The 24,131-nt window shown below is 45.8% G+C and overlaps 1 protein-coding gene across 1 annotated transcript in view; it reads right to left on the minus strand.

Moving 5' to 3' along the window:
- Positions 1-2,327: 2,327 nt before the first annotated feature.
- LOC116412612 overlaps positions 2,328-24,131 on the minus strand; it is a 28,244-nt gene continuing 6,440 nt past the window's right edge. The window contains exons 3-8 of the mRNA XM_031906856.1: positions 12,367-12,444; positions 7,963-8,055; positions 7,781-7,870; positions 5,104-5,193; positions 3,221-3,274; positions 2,328-2,434 (exon numbers count right to left, since the gene is read on the minus strand). Coding sequence (XP_031762716.1) covers positions 2,328-2,434; positions 3,221-3,274; positions 5,104-5,193; positions 7,781-7,870; positions 7,963-8,055; positions 12,367-12,444 — 512 coding nt within the window. The remainder of the gene's footprint in view (positions 2,435-3,220; positions 3,275-5,103; positions 5,194-7,780; positions 7,871-7,962; positions 8,056-12,366; positions 12,445-24,131) is intronic.

Raw genomic sequence — 24,131 nt, forward strand, 5'->3', positions numbered from 1 at the left:
TGCAGAACTTTAAGTTTACAGTGGAGCATAGGTCTGGGGCATTGCAAGGGAATGCAGATGCCCTCTCAAGAGTTTATTGTCAGGTGGCTCATTGTGCTCAGCCCTACGGCCTGAAGCAGAGGGGGGGGATATGTGAACCGGTAACAGGTAAACAGGTGGAAGGGAGATATATTTCCCCTAGGTTCATCTCCTACTCCCTCATGTATAGTGGTGCTGAGTGGGTTAATTCCCCAAAGGAATCACACCTGGGGAATAATTAGCAGGCTAGATAGGCCTGCAGTCAGAGAGAGTGGGGGGCTGGAGCTGAGACTGTGGACTGGACTTGCTGTGTGAGGGTCTGTGCCTGAAGCAGCTTGGAGCATTGTCTCCCAAAGAGAAGGACTCTCACAAGGTACTGTGACTCTGGGGAGTTGTGTTTTTGGTTTAGCCGGCAATCCCAGTAGGGGACCGGTAATAGAGAGGGAAGCACCCTGTGTATTAGTTAGAGCCCAAGTGTGGCAAGGGTTTTGTTTACTTTTGTTTTACTTATGCTTCTGCTGGATACCAGAGTCAGTCATTGTACACAATAAAATGGACTGTATTCACCTAAAGGACTGTCTGTATGTCTGAACTCGCTTACAATATATATATATATAGTGATCCTACCCCCCTTATATATTTATATAGTGATCCTACCCCCCCTTATATATTTATATATAGTGATCCTACCCCCCTTTATATATATATTATATATATAGTGATCCTACCCCCCTTTATATATATTTATATATAGTGATCCTACCCCCCCTTATATATTATATATATAGTGATCCTACCCCCCTTATATATTTATATATAGTGATCCTACCCCCCCTTATATATTTATATATAGTGATCCTACCCCCCCTTATATATTTATATATAGTGATCCTACCCCCCTTATATATTTATATATAGTGATCCTACCCCCCCCTTATATATTTATATATAGTGATCCTACCCCCCTTTATATATATATATATATATATATATATATATATATATATATATATATATATATATATATATATATAGTGATCCTACCCCCCTTATATATTTATATATAGTGATCCTACCCCCTTATATATTTATATATAGTGATCCTACCCCCCTTATATATTTATATATAGTGATCCTACCCCCCTTATATATTTATATATAGTGATCCTACCCCCCTTATATATTTATATATAGTGATCCTACCCCCCTTATATATTTATATATAGTGATCCTACCCCCCCCTTATATATTTATATATAGTGATCCTACCCCCCTTTATATATATATATATATATATATATATATAGTGATCCTACCCCCCTTATATATTTATATATAGTGATCCTACCCCCCTTATATATTTATATATAGTGATCCTACCCCCCTTATATATTTATATATAGTGATCCTACCCCCTTTATATATATATTATATATATAGTGATCCTACCCCCCTTTATATATATTTATATATAGTGATCCTACCCCCCCTTATATATTTATATATAGTGATCCTACCCCCCTTATATATTTATATATAGTGATCCTACCCCCCCTTATATATTTATATATAGTGATCCTACCCCCCTTATATATTTATATATAGTGATCCTACCCCCCCTTATATATTTATATATAGTGATCCTACCCCCCCTTATATATTTATGTATAGTGATCCTACCCCCCCTTATATATTTATATATAGTGATCCTACCCCCCTTATATATTTATATATAGTGATCCTATCCCCCCTTATATATTTATATATAGTGATCCTACCCCCCCTTATATATTTATATATAGTGATCCTACCCCCCTTATATATTTATATATAGTGATCTTACCCCCCTTATATATTTATATATAGTGATTCTACAAAAAAATCTGAAAAAAAACTGAATTATTGAGGAATTCCCCCAAAACCCCACTAGCCCCGCCCATCTGTGCCACTTCCTGCTGGATGAATTCTCTGGATGTGCAGGGGGGCGGCGGCACTGTAGGATAGAAACCAGTAAGCAGCTGGGCTGACCTGATAGGGAACTGAAGCCTGTCTGTGTCTGTGTGTTAGGACACGCCCACCCCCCATATGAAACCCAGACAGGGACCTGAGAGGATCTATAGGGAGCCCCAATAAAGGGGCCATTGTTACAGATAGGGTTAATGTTTAGCCCAAAGGGAAACCAGCACAGAATATTATTCATAATTGCCTACAAAATGTTTTTTCCATTTTTCCAATACATCACCCTTAAGCCTCTGGGGGCCAAGAGGGAGCTTAGTTGGGTTTCCCGGGGCCCCAGGGCCCATGATGTGTCAGTAAGGTGCCAGTACCTGCAACGTGCCCTTTCCCGTTGGCACCTGTGCCAGGGTGGAGCCCCCAGAGGTGCAGTTTCTCTCACTGTCCTCCCGGCTCATCGTGACTTCAGAGAAGAAATAGCATTTATTGTGCATCAGTATCCAGGGCTCGGGGCAGGGCCCCCCCGTACCTACAATATACAGTGAGTGATAAGCTGCTCCATCTTCCCTTGTACCCCCTCATTGCCCCGTGCTCACCCCAATACTTGTCTCCTTTCCTTCTGACTCCCACTGCCCCATATTTACTCTGGGACCCCTTACATCAACATCAGTTTGACTCTTTGCAAATTCTCCCCCAGTCCCATCATTTCTGCCCCCCATGGAGGCTCCTTATCCACCCCCCAACATTTTCCCATCACCACAGGGATTCTTTTATATAAGTTTAACCATAGGAATCATTGTCAGTAAGATCCCACCCAGTCACCCCTCTTCTCCCGTGTCATGTGCCCCCATCTTCCATGTTCTCCTTATTGTGGTACCACCCAGCCCCCCCATCTCAGTAGCTTCATTCTATCTCATTAGGTTCCAACCCAATTTCCCCTATTGCCCCCCTGCCCACCTGTCAGTGCCACCTCAGTGTATCTGTGTGCCAGGCAGGGCGAAGGGGGGGGTTATACTCTGTTATTCTTCCCCACCAGAGGGGCCGTAGCACCGACTGTCAGTGCAATATAAAGGGCACGAAACATTTAGCAAACTGCCTGGCACACAGGGACCCCCCCCTAGTGAATGTGATTGCGCTACAGCCCCACTACCCATGGGGGTAAATATGGGAAAGGCAAGGGGCAACAGCTGAGAAGCTGAGCTTTATACCCGTGTATTTACGGCCCCCCTCCCTGCACATTGGCACTTACCTGCCCGGCCCCCCGATCCACCTCCACTGGACCCCGAATCCTGTGGGTTCCCACCTGGAATGGGGAGAATTGAGTGACTTTGGGGAACAGAATGAAGAAATGGGAAACTGACCCAAATGGAAGATCAGGACAAGTACAGGCAGCAATGGATCCCAAATCTGACATCAATAATAGATCCAAAAAGATCCTTTAATGGTGTAACAATCTCTGTGATTGGCCGCTGTCAGAAGGATGTCATTTCTATGAACAGAGGTAAATATCAGGGTAACTTGGGGTCTGTGTGTGGGGGAACCAGGGGCAAATAAGTACGAGGTCCGGATCTCATCCCCTGGGATTCTGTGCTTCTCATTAATGGGAGAAAGGAAAGAGGGATCATGGGAAGGAATGGGGGGAATAGAGAAAGGAAAGAGGGATCATGGGAAGGAATGGGGGGGGGAATAGAGAAAGGAAAGAGGGATCATGGGAAGGAATGGGGGGGGAATAGAGAAAGGAAAGAGGGATCATGGGAAGGAATGGGGGGGGAATAGAGAAAGGAAAGAGGGATCATGGGAAGGAATGGGGGGGGAATAGAGAAAGGAGAGAGGGATCATGGGAAGGAATGGGGGGGGAATAGAGAAAGGAAAGAGGGATCATGGGAAGGAATGGGGGTAATAGAGAAAGGAAAGAGGGATCATGGGAAGGAATGGGGGGGGATAGAGAAAGGAAAGAGGGATCATGGGAAGGAATGGGGGGAATAGAGAAAGGAAAGAGGGATCATGGGAAGGAATGGGGGGGGATAGAGAAAGGAAAGAGGGATCATGGGAAGGAATGGGGGGAATAGAGAAAGGAAAGAGGGATCATGGGAAGGAATGGGGGGGGAATAGAGAAAGGAAAGAGGGATCATGGGAAGGAATGGGGGGGGGATAGAGAAGGAAAGAGGGATCATGGGAAGGAATGGGGGGGAATAGAGAAAGGAAAGAGGGATCATGGGAAGGAATGGGGGGGAATAGAGAAAGGAAAGAGGGATCATGGGAAGGAATGGGGGGAATAGAGAAAGGAAAGAGGGATCATGGGAAGGAATGGGGGAATAGAGAAAGGAAAGAGGGATCATGGGAAGGAATGGGGGGGGATAGAGAAAGGAAAGAGGGATCATGGGAAGGAATGGGGGGAATAGAGAAAGGAAAGAGGGATCATGGGAAGGAATGGGGGGAATAGAGAAAGGAAAGAGGGATCATGGGAAGGAATGGGGGGAAAGGAAAGAGGGATCATGGAGGAATGGGGGAATAGAGAAAGGAAAGAGGGATCATGGGAAGGAATGGGGGGAATAGAGAAAGGAAAGAGGGATCATGGGAAGGAATGGGGGGAATAGAGAAAGGAAAGAGGGATCATGGGAAGGAATGGGGGGAATAGAGAAAGGAAAGAGGGATCATGGGAAGGAATGGGGGGGAATAGAGAAAGGAAAGAGGGATCATGGGAAGGAATGGGGGGGGAATAGAGACAGGAAAGAGGGATCATGGGAAGGAATGGGGGGAATAGAGAAAGGAAAGAGGGATCATGGGAAGGAATGGGGGGGGAATAGAGAAAGGAAAGAGGGATCATGGGAAGGAATGGGGGGGAATAGAGACAGGAAAGAGGGATCATGGGAAGGAATGGGGGGAATAGAGAAAGGAAAGAGGGATCATGGGAAGGAATGGGGGGAATAGAGAAAGGAAAGAGGGATCATGGGAAGGAATGGGGGGGAATAGAGAAAGGAAAGAGGGATCATGGGAAGGAATGGGGGGGAATAGAGAAAGGAAAGAGGGATCATGGGAAGGAATGGGGGGAATAGAGAAAGGAAAGAGGGATCATGGGAAGGAATGGGGGGAATATAACACTGGCCCCGCCCAGGGCCCCCGGCTACTTACAGTACCGCATGATAACGATGATGATGATGATGAGAACGAAGATTAGCAGGAGGGCGGGGATGAGGCACAGGGTGTGTCTGTAGGAGGGAACTGGGAGAGAGAATAAACCCAAAGGGTCCCATTCAGTTACATGAACAGAAGTCTGTGGGGAAATCTGAGATTGAATTGGATCTGCCCAAACGTTATGATCCAAATTACAATTTCTTTCCTGTAATTTCCTTCCTATTCTGCTCAGCTGATCCGAAACAGCTAATGAGCCAATAGGTTCTGTACTATAGATCTAATGACCCAACTGAGCCTCTAGTTACAGTGACCCCATGGATCCTATAGATCTAATGACCCAACTGAGCCTCTAGTTACAGTGACCCCATGGATCCTATAGATCTAATGACCCAACTGAGCCTCTAGTTACAGTGACCCCATGGATCCTATAGATCTAATGACCCAACTGAGCCTATAGTTACAGTGACCCCATGGATCCTATAGATCTAATGACCTAACTGAGCCTATAGTTACAGTGACCCCATGGATCCTATAGATCTAATGACCTAACTGAGCCTCTAGTTACAGTGACCCCATGGATCCTATAGATCTAATGACCCAACTGAGCCTCTAGTTACAGTGACCCCATGGATCCTATAGATCTAATGACCCAACTGAGCCTCTAGTTACAGTGACCCCATGGATCCTATAGATCTAATGACCCAACTGAGCCTCTAGTTACAGTGACCCCATGGATCCTATAGATCTAATGACCCAACTGAGCCTCTAGTTACAGTGACCCCATGGATCCTATAGATCTAATGACCCAACTGAGCCTCTAGTTACAGTGACCCCATGGATCCTATAGATCTAATGACCTAACTGAGCCTCTAGTTACAGTGACCCCATGGATCCTATAGATCTAATGACCCAAATGAGCCTCTAGTTACAGTGACCCCATGGATCCTATAGATCTAATGACCCAACTGAGCCTCTAGTTACAGTGACCCCATGGATCCTATAGATCTAATGACCCAACTGAGCCTATAGGTACAGTTACCCCATGGATCTTATAGATCTAAGGACCCATATGAGCCTATAGTTACAGTGACCCCATGGATCCTATAGATCTAATGACCGTAATGAACCTCTAGTTACAGTGACCCATGGATCCTATAGATCTAATGACCCAACTGAGCCTATAGTTACAGTGACCCCATGGATCCTATAGATCTAATGACCGTAATGAACCTCTAGTTACAGGGACCACATGGATCCTATAGATCTAATGACCCAACTGAGCCTATAGTTACAGTGACCCCATGGATCCTATAGATCTAATGACCCAACTGAGCCTATAGTTACAGTGACCCCATGGATCCTATAGATCTAATGACCGTAATGAACCTCTAGTTACAGGGACCACATGGATCCTATAGATCTAATGACCCAACTGAGCCTATAGTTACAGTGACCCCATGGATCCTATAGATCTAATGACCCAAATGAGCCTCTAATTACAGTGACCCCATGGATCCTATAGATCTAATGACCCAAATGAGCCTCTAGTTACAGTGACCCCATGGATCCTATAGATCTAATGACCCAACTGAGCCTATAGTTACAGTGACCCTATGGATCCTATAGATCTAATGACCCAACTGAGCATATACTTACAGTGACCCCATGGATCCTATAGATCTAATGACCCAACTGAGCATATAGTTACAGTGACCCCCATGGATCTTATAGATCTAAGGACCCAACTAAGCCTCTAGTTACAGTGACCCCATGGATCCTATAGATCTAATGACCCAACTGAGCCTATAGTTACAATGACCCTATGGATCCTATAGATCTAACGACCCAACTGAGCCTATACTTACAGTGACCCCATGGATCCTATAGATCTAATGACCCAACTGAGCATATAGTTACAGTGACCCCATGGATCTTATAGATCTAAGGACCCAACTAAGCCTCTAGTTACAGTGACCCCATGGATCCTATAGATCTAATGACCCAACTGAGCCTATAGTTACAGTGACCCCATGGATTCTATAGATCTAATGACCCAACTGAGCCTATAGTTACAGTGACCCCATGGATCCTATAGATCTAATGACCCAACTGAGCCTATAGTTACAGTGACCCCATGGATCCTATAGATCTAATGACCCAAATGAGCCTCTAATTACAGTGACCCCATGGATCCTATAGATCTAATGACCCAAATGAGCCTCTAGTTACAGTGACCCCATGGATCCTATAGATCTAATGACCAAATGAGCCTCTAGTTACAGTGACCCCATGGATCCTATAGATCTAATGACCCAAATGAGCCTCTAGTTACAGTGACCCCATGGATCCTATAGATCTAATGACCCAAATGAGCCTCAAGTTACAGTGACCCCTTGGATCCTATAGATCTAATGACCCAACTGAGCCTATAGGTACAGTGACCCCATGGGTCTTATAGATCTAAGGACCCATATGAGCCTATAGTTACAGTGACCCCATGGATCTTATAGATCTAAAGACCCAAATGAGCCTCTAGTTACAGTGACCCCATGGATCCTATAGATCTAATGACCCAACTGAGCCTATACTTACAGTGACCCAATGGAACCTATAGATCTAATGACCCAGTTGATCCTGTTTATATCTCCCAGCAGGACACTGGCACTTTCCATACCTCTGTGGACTTTCCGCATCAAGGAACCTTTGTGGTCCAAATTGTTCTTGGCTTCAACGGACCCACCGGGGGTCTCCTCCAAGCCTGGAGCTGATCCAAAAGAACAGAGATGGGAATATTACATACTGTCTTACTGGGCAGAAGCAGTGTTTCCCAGCAGTCCCAGTGGGCAGTGACCATACCTTCCTGGGCAGATACATTGGCCGCGTTCTCCTTGGGTTTCTTGGGTTTCCTGAGGGAGGCATAGAGGGAGAACCCCCTCCCCGGCTGTGAGGCTGGAACGAGATCAGGGGAGTCAGCGCGGGAGGGGTTAATACTGCATACAGAATGTAGGGGGCTACAGACCAGTATATACTGCGCCGGCCAATCAGCCGCCCTGTTTGTGTCCCTTTGTTCTTTCCGTTTTAGCCAAAAAGCAACATTAACTGGAAATCTTATCAATCTGAACATTTATGTGACGTATTATTTATTAACCTTAATACCGTAACTAACGGCAGTTATTAAAGGGGAAATCCACCCAATCACAACTTGGGATTATTGAAACGTAAACATCATTTCAAGCAACTTTGCAATATAAATAAGTTCCCTGAGCCCCGCCCCCTTTCCTCCTGTTCTGCCTGGCTACTGGCTACTGGCTATGGGTTACTGGCTACTGGTTACTAGCTACTGGCTACTGGCTATGGGTTACTGGCTACTGGTTACTAGCTACTGGCTACTGGCTATGGGTTACTGGTTACTGGCTATTGGTTACTGGCTACTGGCTATGGGTTACTGGCTACTGGTTACTAGCTACTGGCTACTGGCTATGGGTTACTGGTTACTGGCTATTGGTTACTGGCTACTGGCTATGGGTTACTGGCTACTGGTTACTAGCTACTGGCTACTGGCTATGGGTTACTGGTTACTGGCTATTGGTTACTGGCTACTGGCTATGGGTTACTGGTTACTGGCTACTGGTTACTAGCTACTGGCTACTGGCTATGGGTTACTGGTTACTGGCTACTGGTTACTAGCTACTGGCTACTGGCTATGGGTTACTGGCTATGGGTTACTGGTTACTGGCTACTGGCTACTGGTTACTAGCTACTGGCTACTGGTTACTGGCTACTGGCTATGGGTTACTGGCTACTGGTTACTGGCTACTGGCTATGGGTTACTGGTTACTGGCTACTGGCTACTGGTTATTAGCTACTGGCTACTGGCTATGGGTTACTGGCTACTGGCTACGGGTTACTGGCTACTGGTTACTGGCTACTGGTTAGTAGCTACTGGCTACTGGCTATGGGTTACTGGCTACTGGTTACTGGCTACTGGCTACTGGTTACTTGCTACTGGTTACTTTCTACTGGCTACTTGCTACTGGCTACTGGTTACTGGCTACTGGCTACTGGTTACTGGCTACTGGTTACTGGTTACTGGCTACTGTAAATGATAAGGATATTAGCAGTCACTGAGGGGTTCTGTGCCCATATAAAGGCACAAGGCTGCAGGCTGAGTTATACAGGGAACTCTGAGTATCACTCATGTATTATAAGGGATAATGTACCCCCTACTGTAAATGATAAGGATATTAGCAGTCACTGAGGGGTTCTGTGCCCCCCCATATAAAGGCACAAGGCTGCAGGCTGAGTTATACAGGGAACTCTGAGTATCACTCATGTATTATAAGGGATAATGTACCCCCTACTGTAAATGATAAGGATATTAGCAGTCACTGAGGGGTTCTGTGCCCCCCATATAAAGGCACAAGGCTGCAGGCTGAGTTATACAGGGAACTCTGAGTATCACTCATGTATTATAAGGGATAATGTACCCCCTACTGTAAATGATAAGGATATTAGCAGTCACTGAGGGGTTCTGTGCCCCCCATATAAAGGCACAAGGCTGCAGGCTGAGTTATACAGGGAACTCTGAGTATCACTCATGTATTATAAGGGATAATGTACCCCCTACTGTAAATGATAAGGATATTAGCAGTCACTGAGGGGTTCTGTGCCCCCCATATAAAGGCACAAGGCTGCAGGCTGAGTTATACAGGGAACTCTGAGTATCACTCATGTATTATAAGGGATAATGTACCCCCTACTGTAAATGATAAGGATATTAGCAGTCACTGAGGGGTTCTGTGCCCCCCATATAAAGGCACAAGGCTGCAGGCTGAGTTATACAGGGAACTCTGAGTATCACTCGTGTATTATAAGGGATAATGTACCCCCTACTGTAAATGATAAGGATATTAGCAGTCACTGAGGGGTTCTGTGCCCCCCATATAAAGGCACAAGGCTGCAGGCTGAGTTATACAGGGAACTCTGAGTATCATTCATGTATTATAAGGGATAATGTACCCCCTACTGTAAATGATAAGGATATTAGCAGTCACTGAGGGGTTCTGTGCCCATATAAAGGCACAAGGCTGCAGGCTGAGTTATACAGGGAACTCTGAGTATCACTCATGTATTATAAGGGATACTGTACCCCTACTGTAAATGATAAGGATATTAGCAGTCACTGAGGGGTTCTGTGCCCCCCATATAAAGGCACAAGGCTGCAGGCTGAGTTATACAGGGAACTCTGAGTATCACTCATGTATTATAAGGGATAATGTACCCCCTACTGTAAATGATAAGGATATTAGCAGTCACTGAGGGGTTCTGTGCCCCCCATATAAAGGCACAAGGCTGCAGGCTGAGTTATACAGGGAACTCTGAGTATCACTCATGTATTATAAGGGATAATGTACCCCCTACTGTAAATGATAAGGATATTACAAGTGAGATTGTCGCCAATGAATGGAGAAGATTTAGGGGAATTTTTCCCTTAAAGTGAGAGAAAATGATCAAAAATAGTTTCTTGGCTGCAGGAATGGCTGAGCGGAACCCCAAGTGTATCCCTGCTCTGAGCCCAACGGGTTCCATCTGTACCCAGAACTTGTTTCTGGGGGAAGTGAAATGATCTGCAACATCTAATGCTGATTGGGCCCCCAATAACTGCTGCATCGCTATGGAAACAAACAGTTTGCTCCTCCTAGGGCTGCTTGTATCTTAGCAATTGTGCCCCCCCGTCTTTTTGTGGCGCCGCTCTGAACCCCCCGATTTTCCCATTGACTTGAATCACATAATCATGGGGTCACCCCAATTTGTTGGAAGAACCAAATTGGGAGGAGCTACAAACAGCCAATCAGATTTCACCGGTTTATATTTATCCTGCTGCCTTTCTCACACTATACACTGGGTATTTGTGGTTCAAAATTAGAAAAAGTGGGCGGAGCCACCATCAGCCAATGACATTTCACCTATTTACGTTCAACAGTGAAATGTAAAATGCTGTCAGTCCCCAAACGTTGAGTTGGTCACTGGGGGGCGGCAGTTCAAACATAGGAAAGTGGGTTGGGCCACTAACAGCCAATCAGATTTCATCCAATGAATTTCATTTGTTTAAATATAAAATGCTGCCCCCTGTATGTCACTGAGTGACTGACTCAAGGTCTGAAAAAGTGGGTGGAGCCACCAACCGCCAATCACAATTCACCTATTAACTTTTATTGGTTTCAATGTAAACTACTGCCGTTCTGTAACTATTAATCCCGGGGCCCCTAAGCTTTGTGCAGTGAGTTTTACTATATGACTGTGATCCAAGGTTAGAAAACTGGGTGGAGCCAACAACAGCCAATCAGATTTCACGTTTTTCAAATCAACATGAAGTTATGAAATATTATTATTATTATTATTATTATTATTATTAACATATGAAATATAGAAGAACAGCCATTAAATAATACAAAAGCTAAAGAGGGTCCTGGCCAAAAGAGCTGACAATCACATCTCAGTAATGACCAGTGGTGACCGACTCCCTACTCACCCTCATTATTATCATCTCTATCTTTGTCTCTCTCCCTATGAAGGTACTGCCCCTATGTGCCCCTATGTACCCCTATGTACCCCTATGTACCCCTATGTACCCCTATGTGCCCCTATGTGCCCCTATGTACCCCTATGTACCCCTATGTACCCCTATGTACCCCTATGTGCCCCTATGTGCCCCTATGTACCCCTATGTACCCCTATGTACCCCTATGTGCCCCTATGTGCCCCTATGTACCCATATGTGCCCCTATGTACCCATATGTGCCCCTATGTGCCCCTATGTACCCCTATGTGCCCCTATGTGCCCCTATGTGCCCCTATGTGCCCCTATGTGCCCCTATGTACCCCTATGTACCCCTATGTGCCCCTATGTGCCCCTATGTGCTCCTATGTACCCATATGTGCCCCTATGTGCCCCTATGTACCCCTATGTACCCCTATGTGCCCCTATGTGCCCCTATGTACCCATATGTGCCCCTATGTGCCCCTATGTGCCCCTATGTGCCCCTATGTGCCCCTATGTGCCCCTATGTGCCCCTATGTACCCCTATGTACCCCTATGTACCCCTATGTGCCCCTATGTGCCCCTATGTGCCGCTATGTGCTCCTATTATCCCACAATAATAAGTGTCTTTAACAAATAGATGGCTCTGGCCATACAGATACACATAATATTAGGTGGGAAACACCCCATTTTCCTGTACCCCACAGGGGCCCCAGTACCTGGCAGGTCCCTCTTGCTTTTGGATCCCTCTTCTTCCTCGGCAGGGGCATCTGTAGGGAGATTGGGGTCTTTCTGCCCTGCACGGGGTAACAGAGAGGGTAACAACAAATGGAACATCACAAAGCAGATCCGGCCTGAAATCAACCAAGTGCAGCGAAGAGGATAAAGTCAGTAGCACCCATGGGAGAGGGTAGGTAGGAAGTTAGGGTGGGTGTCTCTAATCAGGTACATGGGTGGGTGGGTGTCTCTAATTAGATACATGGGTGCGTGGGTGGGTGTCTCTAATTAGATACATGGGTGGGTGGGTGTCTCTAATTAGATACATGGGTGCGTAGGTGTCTCTAATTAGATACATGGGTGGGTGGGTGTCTCTAATTAGATACATGGGTGCGTGGGTGTCTCTAATTAGATACATGGGTGGGTGGGTGTCTCTAATTAGATACATGGGTGCGTGGGTGTCTCTAATTAGATACATGGGTGGGTGGGTGTCTCTAATTAGATACATGGGTGGGTGGGTGTCTCTAATTAGATACATGGGTGGGTGGGTGTCTCTAATTAGATACATGGGTGCGTGGGTGTCTCTAATTAGATACATGGGTGCGTGGGTGTCTCTAATTAGATACATGGGTGGGTGGGTGTCTCTAATTAGATACATGGGTGGGTGGGTGTCTCTAATTAGATACATGGGTGCGTGGGTGTCTCTAATTAGATACATGGGTGCGTAGGTGTCTCTAATTAGATACATGGGTGGGTGGGTGTCTCTAATTAGATACATGGGTGCGTAGGTGTCTCTAATTAGATACATGGGTGGGTGGGTGTCTCTAATTAGATACATGGGTGCGTAGGTGTCTCTAATTAGATACATGGGTGGGTGGGTGTCTCTAATTAGATACATGGGTGGGTGGGTGTCTCTAATTAGATACATGGGTGCGTGGGTGTCTCTAATTAGATACATGGGTGGGTGGGTGTCTCTAATTAGATACATGGGCGGGTGGGTGGGTGTCTCTAATTAGATACATGGGTGGGTGGGTGTCTCTAATTAGATACATGGGTGCGTAGGTGTCTCTAATTAGATACATGGGTGGGTGGGTGTCTCTAATTAGATACATGGGTGCGTGGGTGGGTGTCTCTAATTAGATACATGGGTGGGTGGGTGTCTCTAATTAGATACATGGGTGGGTGGGTGTCTCTAATTAGATACATGGGTGCGTAGGTGTCTCTAATTAGATACATGGCTGCGTGGGTGTCTCTAATTAGATACATGGGTGGGTGGGTGTCTCTAATTAGATACATGGGTGCGTGGGTGGGTGTCTCTAATTAGATACATGGGAGGGTGGGTGTCTCTAATTAGATACATGGGTGCGTGGGTGGGTGTCTCTAATTAGATACATGGGTGGGTGGGTGTCTCTAATTAGATACATGGGTGCGTAGGTGTCTCTAATTAGATACATGGGTGGGTGGGTGTCTCTAATTAGATACATGGGTGCGTGGGTGTCTCTAATTAGATACATGGGTGCGTGGGTGTCTCTAATTAGATACATGGGTGCGTAGGTGTCTCTAATTAGATACATGGGTGCGTGGGTGTCTCTAATTAGATACATGGGTGGGTGGGTGTCTCTAATTAGATACATGGGTGCGTAGGTGTCTCTAATTAGATACATGGGTGGGTGGGTGTCTCTAATTAGATACATGGGTGCGTGGGTGTCTCTAATTAGATACATGGGTGGGTGGGTGTCTCTAATTAGATACATGGGTGGGTGGGTGTCTCTAATTAGATACATGGGTGCGTGGGTGTCTCTAATTAGATACATGGGTGGGTGGGTGTCTCTAATTAGATACATGGGTGCGTAGGTGTCTCTAATTAGATACATGGGTGGGTGGGTGTCTCTAATTAGATACATTGGGTGCGTAGGTGTCTCTAATTAGATACATGGGTGGGTGGGTGTCTCTAATTAGATACATGGGTGCGTGGGTGTCTCTAATTAGATACATGGGGGCAAATGGTGGGGGTGTCTCTAATTAGATACATGGGTGGGTGGGTGTCTCTAATTAGATACATGGGTGCGTGGGTGTCTCTAATTAGATACATGGGTGCGTGGGTGTCTCTAATTAGATACATGGGGGTGGGTGGGTGTCTCTAATTAGATACATGGGGGTGGGTGGGTGTCTCTAATTAGATACATGGGTGGGTGGGTGTCTCTAATTAGATACATGGGTGCGTAGGTGTCTCTAATTAGATACATGGGTGGGTGGGTGTCTCTAATTAGATACATGGGTGGCGTGGGTGTCTCTAATTAGATACATGGGTGGGTGGGTGTCTCTAATTAGATACATGGGTGGGTGGGTGTCTCTAATTAGATACATGGGTGGGTGGGTGTCTCTAATTAGATACATGGGTGGGTGGGTGTCTCTAATTAGATACATGGGTGGGTGGGTGTCTCTAATTAGATACATGGGTGCGTGGGTGTCTCTAATTAGATACATGGGTGCGTAGGTGTCTCTAATTAGATACATGGGTGGGTGGGTGTCTCTAATTAGATACATGGGTGCGTAGGTGTCTCTAATTAGATACATGGGTGGGTGGGTGTCTCTAATTAGATACATGGGTGCGTGGGTGTCTCTAATTAGATACATGGGTGGGTGGGTGTCTCTAATTAGATACATGGGTGGGTGGGTGTCTCTAATTAGATACATGGGTGCGTGGGTGTCTCTAATTAGATACATGGGGTGGGTGGGTGTCTCTAATTAGATACATGGGCGGGTGGGGGTGTCTCTAATTAGATACATGGGTGGGTGGGTGTCTCTAATTAGATACATGGGTGGGTGGGTGTCTCTAATTAGATACATGGGTGGGTGGGTGTCTCTAATTAGATACATGGGTGGGTGGGTGTCTCTAATTAGATACATGGGTGCGTAGGTGTCTCTAATTAGATACATGGGTGGGTGGGTGGGTGTCTCTAATTAGATACATGGGTGCGTGGGTGGGTGTCTCTAATTAGATACATGGGTGGGTGGGTGTCTCTAATTAGATACATGGGTGGGTGGGTGTCTCTAATTAGATACATGGGTGCGTAGGTGTCTCTAATTAGATACATGGGTGCGTGGGTGTCTCTAATTAGATACATGGGTGGGTGGGTGTCTCTAATTAGATACATGGGTGGGTGGGTGTCTCTAATTAGATACATGGGAGGGTGGGTGTCTCTAATTAGATACATGGGTGCGTGGGTGGGTGTCTCTAATTAGATACATGGGTGCGTGGGTGTCTCTAATTAGATACATGGGTGCGTGGGTGGGTGTCTCTAATTAGATACATGGGTGCGTGGGTGGGTGTCTCTAATTAGATACATGGGTGGGTGGGTGTCTCTAATTAGATACATGGGTGGGTGGGTGTCTCTAATTAGATACATGGGTGGGTGGGTGTCTCTAATTAGATACATGGGTGGGTGGGTGGGTGTCTCTATTTAGATACATGGGTGGGTGGGTGTCTCTAATTAGATACATGGGTGGGTGGGTGTCTCTAATTAGATACATGGGTGCGTGGGTGGGTGTCTCTAATTAGATACATGGGTGCATGGGTGTCTCTAATTAGATACATGGGTGGGTGTCTCTAATTAGATACATGGGTGCGTGGGTGTCTCTAATTAGATACATGGGTGCGTGGGTGGGTGTCTCTAATTAGATACATGGGTGTGTGGGTGTCTCTAATTAGATACATGGGTGGGTGTCTCTAATTAGATACATGGATGCGTGGGTGTCTCTAATTAGATACATGGGTGCGTGGGTGTCTCTAATTAGATACATGGGTGCGTGGGTGTCTCTAATTAGATACATGGGTGTGTGGGTGTCTCTAATTAGATACATGGGTGGGTGTCTCTAATTAGATACATGGGTGCGTGGGTGTCTCTAATTAGATACATGGGTGCGTGGGTGTCTCTAATTAGATACATGGGTGGGTGGGTGTCTCTAATTAGATACATGGGTGGGTGGGTGTCTCTAATTAGATACATGGGTGGGTGGGTGTCTCTAATTAGATACATGGGTGGGTGGGTGTCTCTAATTAGATACATGGGTGCGTGGGTGTCTCTAATTAGATACATGGGTGCGTGGGTGTCTCTAATTAGATACATGGGTGCGTGGGTGTCTCTAATTAGATACATGGGTGCGTGGGTGGGTGTCTCTAATTAGATACATGGGTGCGTGGGTGTCTCTAATTAGATACATGGGTGCGTGGGTGGGTGTCTCTAATTAGATACATGGGTGCGTAGGTGTCTCTAATTAGATACATGGGTGGGTGGGTGTCTCTAATTAGATACATGGGTGCGTAGGTGTCTCTAATTAGATACATGGGTGCGTGGGTGTCTCTAATTAGATACATGGGTGCGTGGGTGTCTCTAATTAGATACATGGGTGCGTGGGTGGGTGTCTCTAATTAGATACATGGGTGCGTGGGTGTCTCTAATTAGATACATGGGTGCGTGGGTGTCTCTAATTAGATACATGGGTGCGTGGGTGTCTCTAATTAGATACATGGGTGCGTGGGTGTCTCTAATTAGATACATTGGTGCGTGGGTGTCTCTAATTAGATACATGGGTGGGTGGGTGTCTCTAATTAGATACATGGGTGGGTGGGTGTCTCTAATTAGATACATGGGTGCGTGGGTGTCTCTAATTAGATACATGGGTGCGTGGGTGTCTCTAATTAGATACATGGGTGGTGGGTGTCTCTAATTAGATACATGGGTGGGTGGGTGTCTCTAATTAGATACATGGGTGGGTGGGTGTCTCTAATTAGATACATGGGTGGGTGGGTGTCTCTAATTAGATACATGGGTGGGTGGGTGTCTCTAATTAGATACATGGGTGGGTGGGTGTCTCTAATTAGATACATGGGTGCGTGGGTGTCTCTAATTAGATACATGGGTGCGTGGGTGTCTCTAATTAGATACATGGGTGCGTGGGTGTCTCTAATTAGATACATGGGTGCGTGGGTGTCTCTAATTAGATACATGGGTGGGTGGGTGTCTCTAATTAGATACATGGGTGCGTGGGTGTCTCTAATTAGATACATGGGTGCGTGGGTGTCTCTAATTAGATACATGGGTGGGTGGGTGTCTCTAATTAGATACATGGGTGGGTGGGTGTCTCTAATTAGATACATGGGTGGGTGAGTGTCTCTAATTAGATACATGGGTGCGTGGGTGTCTCTAATTAGATACATGGGTGCGTGGGTGGGTGTCTCTAATTAGATACATGGGTGGGTGTCTCTAATTAGATACATGGGTGGGTGGGTGTCTCTAATTAGATACATGGGGCGGGTGGGTGTCTCTAATTAGATACATGGGTGGGTGGGTGTCTCTAATTAGATACATGGGTGCGTGGGTGTCTCTAATTAGATACATGGGTGCGTGGGTGGGTGTCTCTAATTAGATACATGGGTGGGTGGGTGTCTCTAATTAGATACATGGGTGCGTGGGTGTCTCTAATTAGATACATGGGTGGGTGGGTGTCTCTAATTAGATACATGGGAGGGTGGGTGTCTCTAATTAGATACATGGGCGGGTGGGTGGGTGTCTCTAATTAGATACATGGGTGCGTGGGTGTCTCTAATTAGATACATGGGTGCGTGGGTGTCTCTAATTAGATACATGGGTGCGTGGGTGTCTCTAATTAGATACATGGGTGGGTGGGTGTCTCTAATTAGATACATGGGTGCGTGGGTGTCTCTAATTAGATACATGGGTGGGTGGGTGTCTCTAATTAGATACATGGGTGCGTGGGTGTCTCTAATTAGATACATGGGTGCGTGGGTGGGTGTCTCTAATTAGATACATGGGTGGGTGGGTGTCTCTAATTAGATACATGGGTGCGTAGGTGTCTCTAATTAGATACATGGGTGGGTGTCTCTAATTAGATACATGGGTGGGTGGGTGTCTCTAATTAGATACATGGGTGGGTGGGTGTCTCTAATTAGATACATGGGTGCGTGGGTGTCTCTAATTAGATAAATGGGTGGGTGGGTGTCTCTAATTAGATACATGGGTGGGTGGGTGTCTCTAATTAGATACATGGGTGCGTGGGTGTCTCTAATTAGATACATGGGTGGGTGGGTGTCTCTAATTAGATACATGGGTGGGTGGGTTGTCTCTAATTAGATACATGGGTGGGTGGGTGTCTCTAATTAGATACATGGGTGGGTGGGTGTCTCTAATTAGATACATGGGTGCGTGGGTGTCTCTAATTAGATACATGGGTGGGTGGGTGTCTCTAATTAGATACATGGGTGGGTGGGTGTCTCTAATTAGATACATGGGTGGGTGGGTGTCTCTAATTAGATACATGGGCGGGTGGGTGGGTGTCTCTAATTAGATACATGGGTGCGTGGGTGTCTCTAATTAGATACATGGGTGCGTGGGTGTCTCTAATTAGATACATGGGTGCGTGGGTGTCTCTAATTAGATACATGGGTGGGTGGGTGTCTCTAATTAGATACATGGGTGGGTGGGTGTCTCTAATTAGATACATGGGTGGGTGGGTGTCTCTAATTAGATACATGGGCGGGTGGGTGGGTGTCTCTAATTAGATACATGGGTGCGTGGGTGTCTCTAATTAGATACATGGGTGCGTGGGTGGGTGTCTCTAATTAGATACATGGGTGGGTGGGTGTCTCTAATTAGATACATGGGTGGGTGGGTGTCTCTAATTAGATACATGGGTGGGTGGGTGTCTCTAATTAGATACATGGGCGGGTGGGTGGGTGTCTCTAATTAGATACATGGGTGCGTGGGTGTCTCTAATTAGATACATGGGTGCGTGGGTGTCTCTAATTAGATACATGGGTGGGTGGGTGTCTCTAATTAGATACATGGGTGCGTAGGTGTCTCTAATTAGATACATGGGTGGGTGGGTGTCTCTAATTAGATACATGGGTGCGTGGGTGTCTCTAATTAGATACATGGGTGCGTGGGTGGGTGTCTCTAATTAGATACATGGGTGGGTGGGTGTCTCTAATTAGATACATGGGTGCGTAGGTGTCTCTAATTAGATACATGGGTGGGTGTCTCTAATTAGATACATGGGTGGGTGGGTGTCCTCTAATTAGATACATGGGTGGGGTGGGTGTCTCTAATTAGATACATGGGTGCGTGGGTGTCTCTAATTAGATACATGGGTGCGTGGGCGTCTCTAATTAGATACATGGGTGCGTGGGTGTCTCTAATTAGATACATGGGTGGGTGGGTGTCTCTAATTAGATACATGGGTGCGTGGGTGTCTCTAATTAGATACATGGGTGGGTGGGTGTCTCTAATTAGATACATGGGTGGGTGGGTGTCTCTAATTAGATACATGGGTGGGTGGGCGTCTCTAATTAGATACATGGGTGCGTGGGTGTCTCTAATTAGATACATGGGTGGGTGGGTGTCTCTAATTAGATACATGGGTGCGTAGGTGTCTCTAATTAGATACATGGGTGCGTGGGTGTCTCTAATTAGATACATGGGTGGGTGGGTGTCTCTAATTAGATACATGGGTGGGTGGGTGTCTCTAATTAGATACATGGGCGGGTGGGGTGGGTGTCTCTAATTAGATACATGGGTGCGTGGGTGTCTCTAATTAGATACATGGGTGGGTGGGTGTCTCTAATTAGATACATGGGTGGGTGCGTGTCTCTAATTAGATACATGGGTGGGTGGGTGTCTCTAATTAGATACATGGGTGGGTGGGTGTCTCTAATTAGATACATGGGTGGGTGGGTGTCTCTAATTAGATACATGGGTGGGTGGGTGTCTCTAATTAGATACATGGGTGGGTGGGTGTCTCTAATTAGATACATGGGCGGGTGGGTGGGTGTCTCTAATTAGATACATGGGTGCGTGGGTGTCTCTAATTAGATACATGGGTGCGTGGGTGTCTCTAATTAGATACATGGGTGCGTGGGTGGGTGTCTCTAATTAGATACATGGGTGGGTGGGTGTCTCTAATTAGATACATGGGTGGGTGGGTGTCTCTAATTAGATACATGGGTGGGTGGGTGTCTCTAATTAGATACATGGGTGGGTGGGTGTCTCTAATTAGATATATGGGTGCGTGGGTGTCTCTAATTAGATACATGGGTGCGTAGGTGTCTCTAATTAGATACATGGGTGGGTGGGTGTCTCTAATTAGATACATGGGTGCGTGGGTGGGTGTCTCTAATTAGATACATGGGTGGGTGGGTGTCTCTAATTAGATACATGGGTGGGTGGGTGTCTCTAATTAGATACATGGGTGGGTGTCTCTAATTAGATACATGGGCGGGTGGGTGTCTCTAATTAGATACATGGGTGCGTGGGTGTCTCTAATTAGATACATGGGTGCGTGGGTGGGTGTCTCTAATTAGATACATGGGTGCGTGGGTGGGTGTCTCTAATTAGATACATGGGTGCGTAGGTGTCTCTAATTAGATACATGGGTGGGTGGGTGTCTCTTATTAGATACATGGGTGGGTGGGTGTCTCTAATTAGATACATGGGTGCGTGGGTGTCTCTAATTAGATACATGGGTGGGTGGGTGTCTCTAATTAGATACATGGGTGGGTGGGTGTCTCTAATTAGATACATGGGTGCGTAGGTGTCTCTAATTAGATACATGGGTGGGTGGGGTGTCTCTAATTAGATACATGGGTGCGTAGGTGTCTCTAATTAGATACATGGGTGGGTGGGTGTCTCTAATTAGATACATGGGTGCGTGGGTGTCTCTAATTAGATACATGGGTGGGTGGGTGTCTCTAATTAGATACATGGGTGCGTGGGTGTCTCTAATTAGATACATGGGTGGGTGGGTGTCTCTAATTAGATACATGGGTGGGTGGGTGTCTCTAATTAGATACATGGGTGCGTAGGTGTCTCTAATTAGATACATGGGTGGGTGGGTGTCTCTAATTAGATACATGGGTGGGTGGGTGTCTCTAATTAGATACATGGGTGCGTGGGTGTCTCTAATTAGATACATGGGTGCGTGGGTGGGTGTCTCTAATTAGATACATGGGTGGGTGGGTGTCTCTAATTAGATACATGGGTGCGTAGGTGTCTCTAATTAGATACATGGGTGGGTGTCTCTAATTAGATACATGGGTGGGTGGGTGTCTCTAATTAGATACATGGGTGGGTGGGTGTCTCTAATTAGATACATGGGTGCGTGGGTGTCTCTAATTAGATACATGGGTGGGTGGGTGTCTCTAATTAGATACATGGGTGGGTGGGTGTCTCTAATTAGATACATGGGTGGGTGGGTGTCTCTAATTAGATACATGGGTGGGTGGGTGTCTCTAATTAGATACATGGGTGCGTGGGTGTCTCTAATTAGATACATGGGTGGGTGGGTGTCTCTAATTAGATACATGGGTGGGTGGGTGTCTCTAATTAGATACATGGGCGGGTGGGTGGGTGTCTCTAATTAGATACATGGGTGCGTGGGTGTCTCTAATTAGATACATGGGTGGGTGGGTGTCTCTAATTAGATACATGGGTGGGTGCGTGTCTCTAATTAGATACATGGGTGGGTGGGTGTCTCTAATTAGATACATGGGTGGGTGGGTGTCTCTAATTAGATACATGGGTGGGTGGGTGTCTCTAATTAGATACATGGGTGGGTGGGTGTCTCTAATTAGATACATGGGTGGGTGGGTGTCTCTAATTAGATACATGGGCGGGTGGGTGGGTGTCTCTAATTAGATACATGGGTGGGTGGGTGTCTCTAATTAGATACATGGGTGGGTGGGTGTCTCTAATTAGATACATGGGTGGGTGGGTGTCTCTAATTAGATATATGGGTGCGTGGGTGTCTCTAATTAGATACATGGGTGCGTGGGTGTCTCTAATTAGATACATGGGTGCGTAGGTGTCTCTAATTAGATACATGGGTGGGTGGGTGTCTCTAATTAGATACATGGGTGGGTGGGTGTCTCTAATTAGATACATGGGTGCGTGGGTGGGTGTCTCTAATTAGATACATGGGTGGGTGGGTGTCTCTAATTAGATACATCGGTGGGTGGGTGTCTCTAATTAGATACATGGGTGGGTGTCTCTAATTAGATACATGGGTGCGTGGGTGTCTCTAATTAGATACATGGGTGCGTGGGTGGGTGTCTCTAATTAGATACATGGGTGCGTGGGTGTCTCTAATTAGATACATGGGTGCGTGGGTGTCTCTAATTAGATACATGGGTGCGTGGGTGGGTGTCTCTAATTAGATACATGGGTGCGTGGGTGGGTGTCTCTAATTAGATACATGGGTGGGTGGGTGTCTCTTATTAGATACATGGGTGGGTGGGTGTCTCTAATTAGATACATGGGTGCGTGGGTGTCTCTAATTAGATACATGGGTGCGTGGGTGTCTCTAATTTGATACATGGGTGGGTGTCTCTAATTAGATACATGGGTGCGTGGGTGTCTCTAATTAGATACATGGGTGCGTGGGTGTCTCTAATTAGATACATGGGTGGGTGGGTGTCTCTAATTAGATACATGGGTGCGTGGGTGTCTCTAATTAGATACATGGGTGCGTGGGTGGGTGTCTCTAATTAGATACATGGGTGGGTGGGTGTCTCTAATTAGATACATGGGTGGGTGGGTGTCTCTAATTAGATACATGGGTGGGTGGGTGTCTCTAATTAGATACATGGGTGGGTGGGTGTCTCTAATTAGATATATGGGTGCGTGGGTGTCTCTAATTAGATACATGGGTGCGTAGGTGTCTCTAATTAGATACATGGGTGGGTGGGTGTCTCTAATTAGATACATGGGTGGGTGGGTGTCTCTAATTAGATACATGGGTGCGTGGGTGGGTGTCTCTAATTAGATACATGGGTGGGTGGGTGTCTCTAATTAGATACATGGGTGGGTGGGTGTCTCTAATTAGATACATGGGTGGGTGTCTCTAATTAGATACATGGGCGGGTGGGTGTCTCTAATTAGATACATGGGTGCGTGGGTGTCTCTAATTAGATACATGGGTGCGTGGGTGGGTGTCTCTAATTAGATACATGGGTGCGTGGGTGTCTCTAATTAGATACATGGGTGGGTGGGTGTCTCTAATTGGATACATGGGTGGGTGGGTGTCTCTTATTAGATACATGGGTGGGTGGGTGTCTCTAATTAGATACATGGGTGCGTGGGTGTCTCTAATTAGATACATGGGTGCGTGGGTGTCTCTAATTTGATACATGGGTGGGTGTCTCTAATTAGATACATGGGTGCGTGGGTGTCTCTAATTAGATACATGGGTGCGTTGGTGGGTGTCTAATCTCTAACAATGCCCTAATAATACTCTCACAGTACCCTAATAATATTCTTACAATAATCTAAAAACACTGTAACAATGCCCTAATAATACCCCGATAATACCCTAATATTATTGTAACAATACCATAAAAATACTCTAACAATGTCCTAATAATATTCTAATAATAACAATCTAATAATACTCTGACAATACCCTAATAATATTCTAACAATAATCTACTAATACTCTAGCAGTACCCTAATAATACTCTGACAATACCATAATAATAATAGTAATAATAATAATAATAATAATAATCTGACAACACACCTCTAACAGTACCCTAATAAAATTCTACTAATACTAAAATAATACTCTAACAGTACCCTAATAATACTCTGACAATGCCCTAATAATATACTAACAATGCCCTAATAATACTCTAACAATACCCTGATAATATTCCAGCAACAATAATCTAATAATACTCTAACAGTACCCTAAT

Source organism: Xenopus tropicalis, chromosome 1 (genome assembly GCF_000004195.4).
Source record: "Xenopus tropicalis strain Nigerian chromosome 1, UCB_Xtro_10.0, whole genome shotgun sequence".
NCBI classification, from domain to species: domain Eukaryota; kingdom Metazoa; phylum Chordata; class Amphibia; order Anura; family Pipidae; genus Xenopus; species Xenopus tropicalis.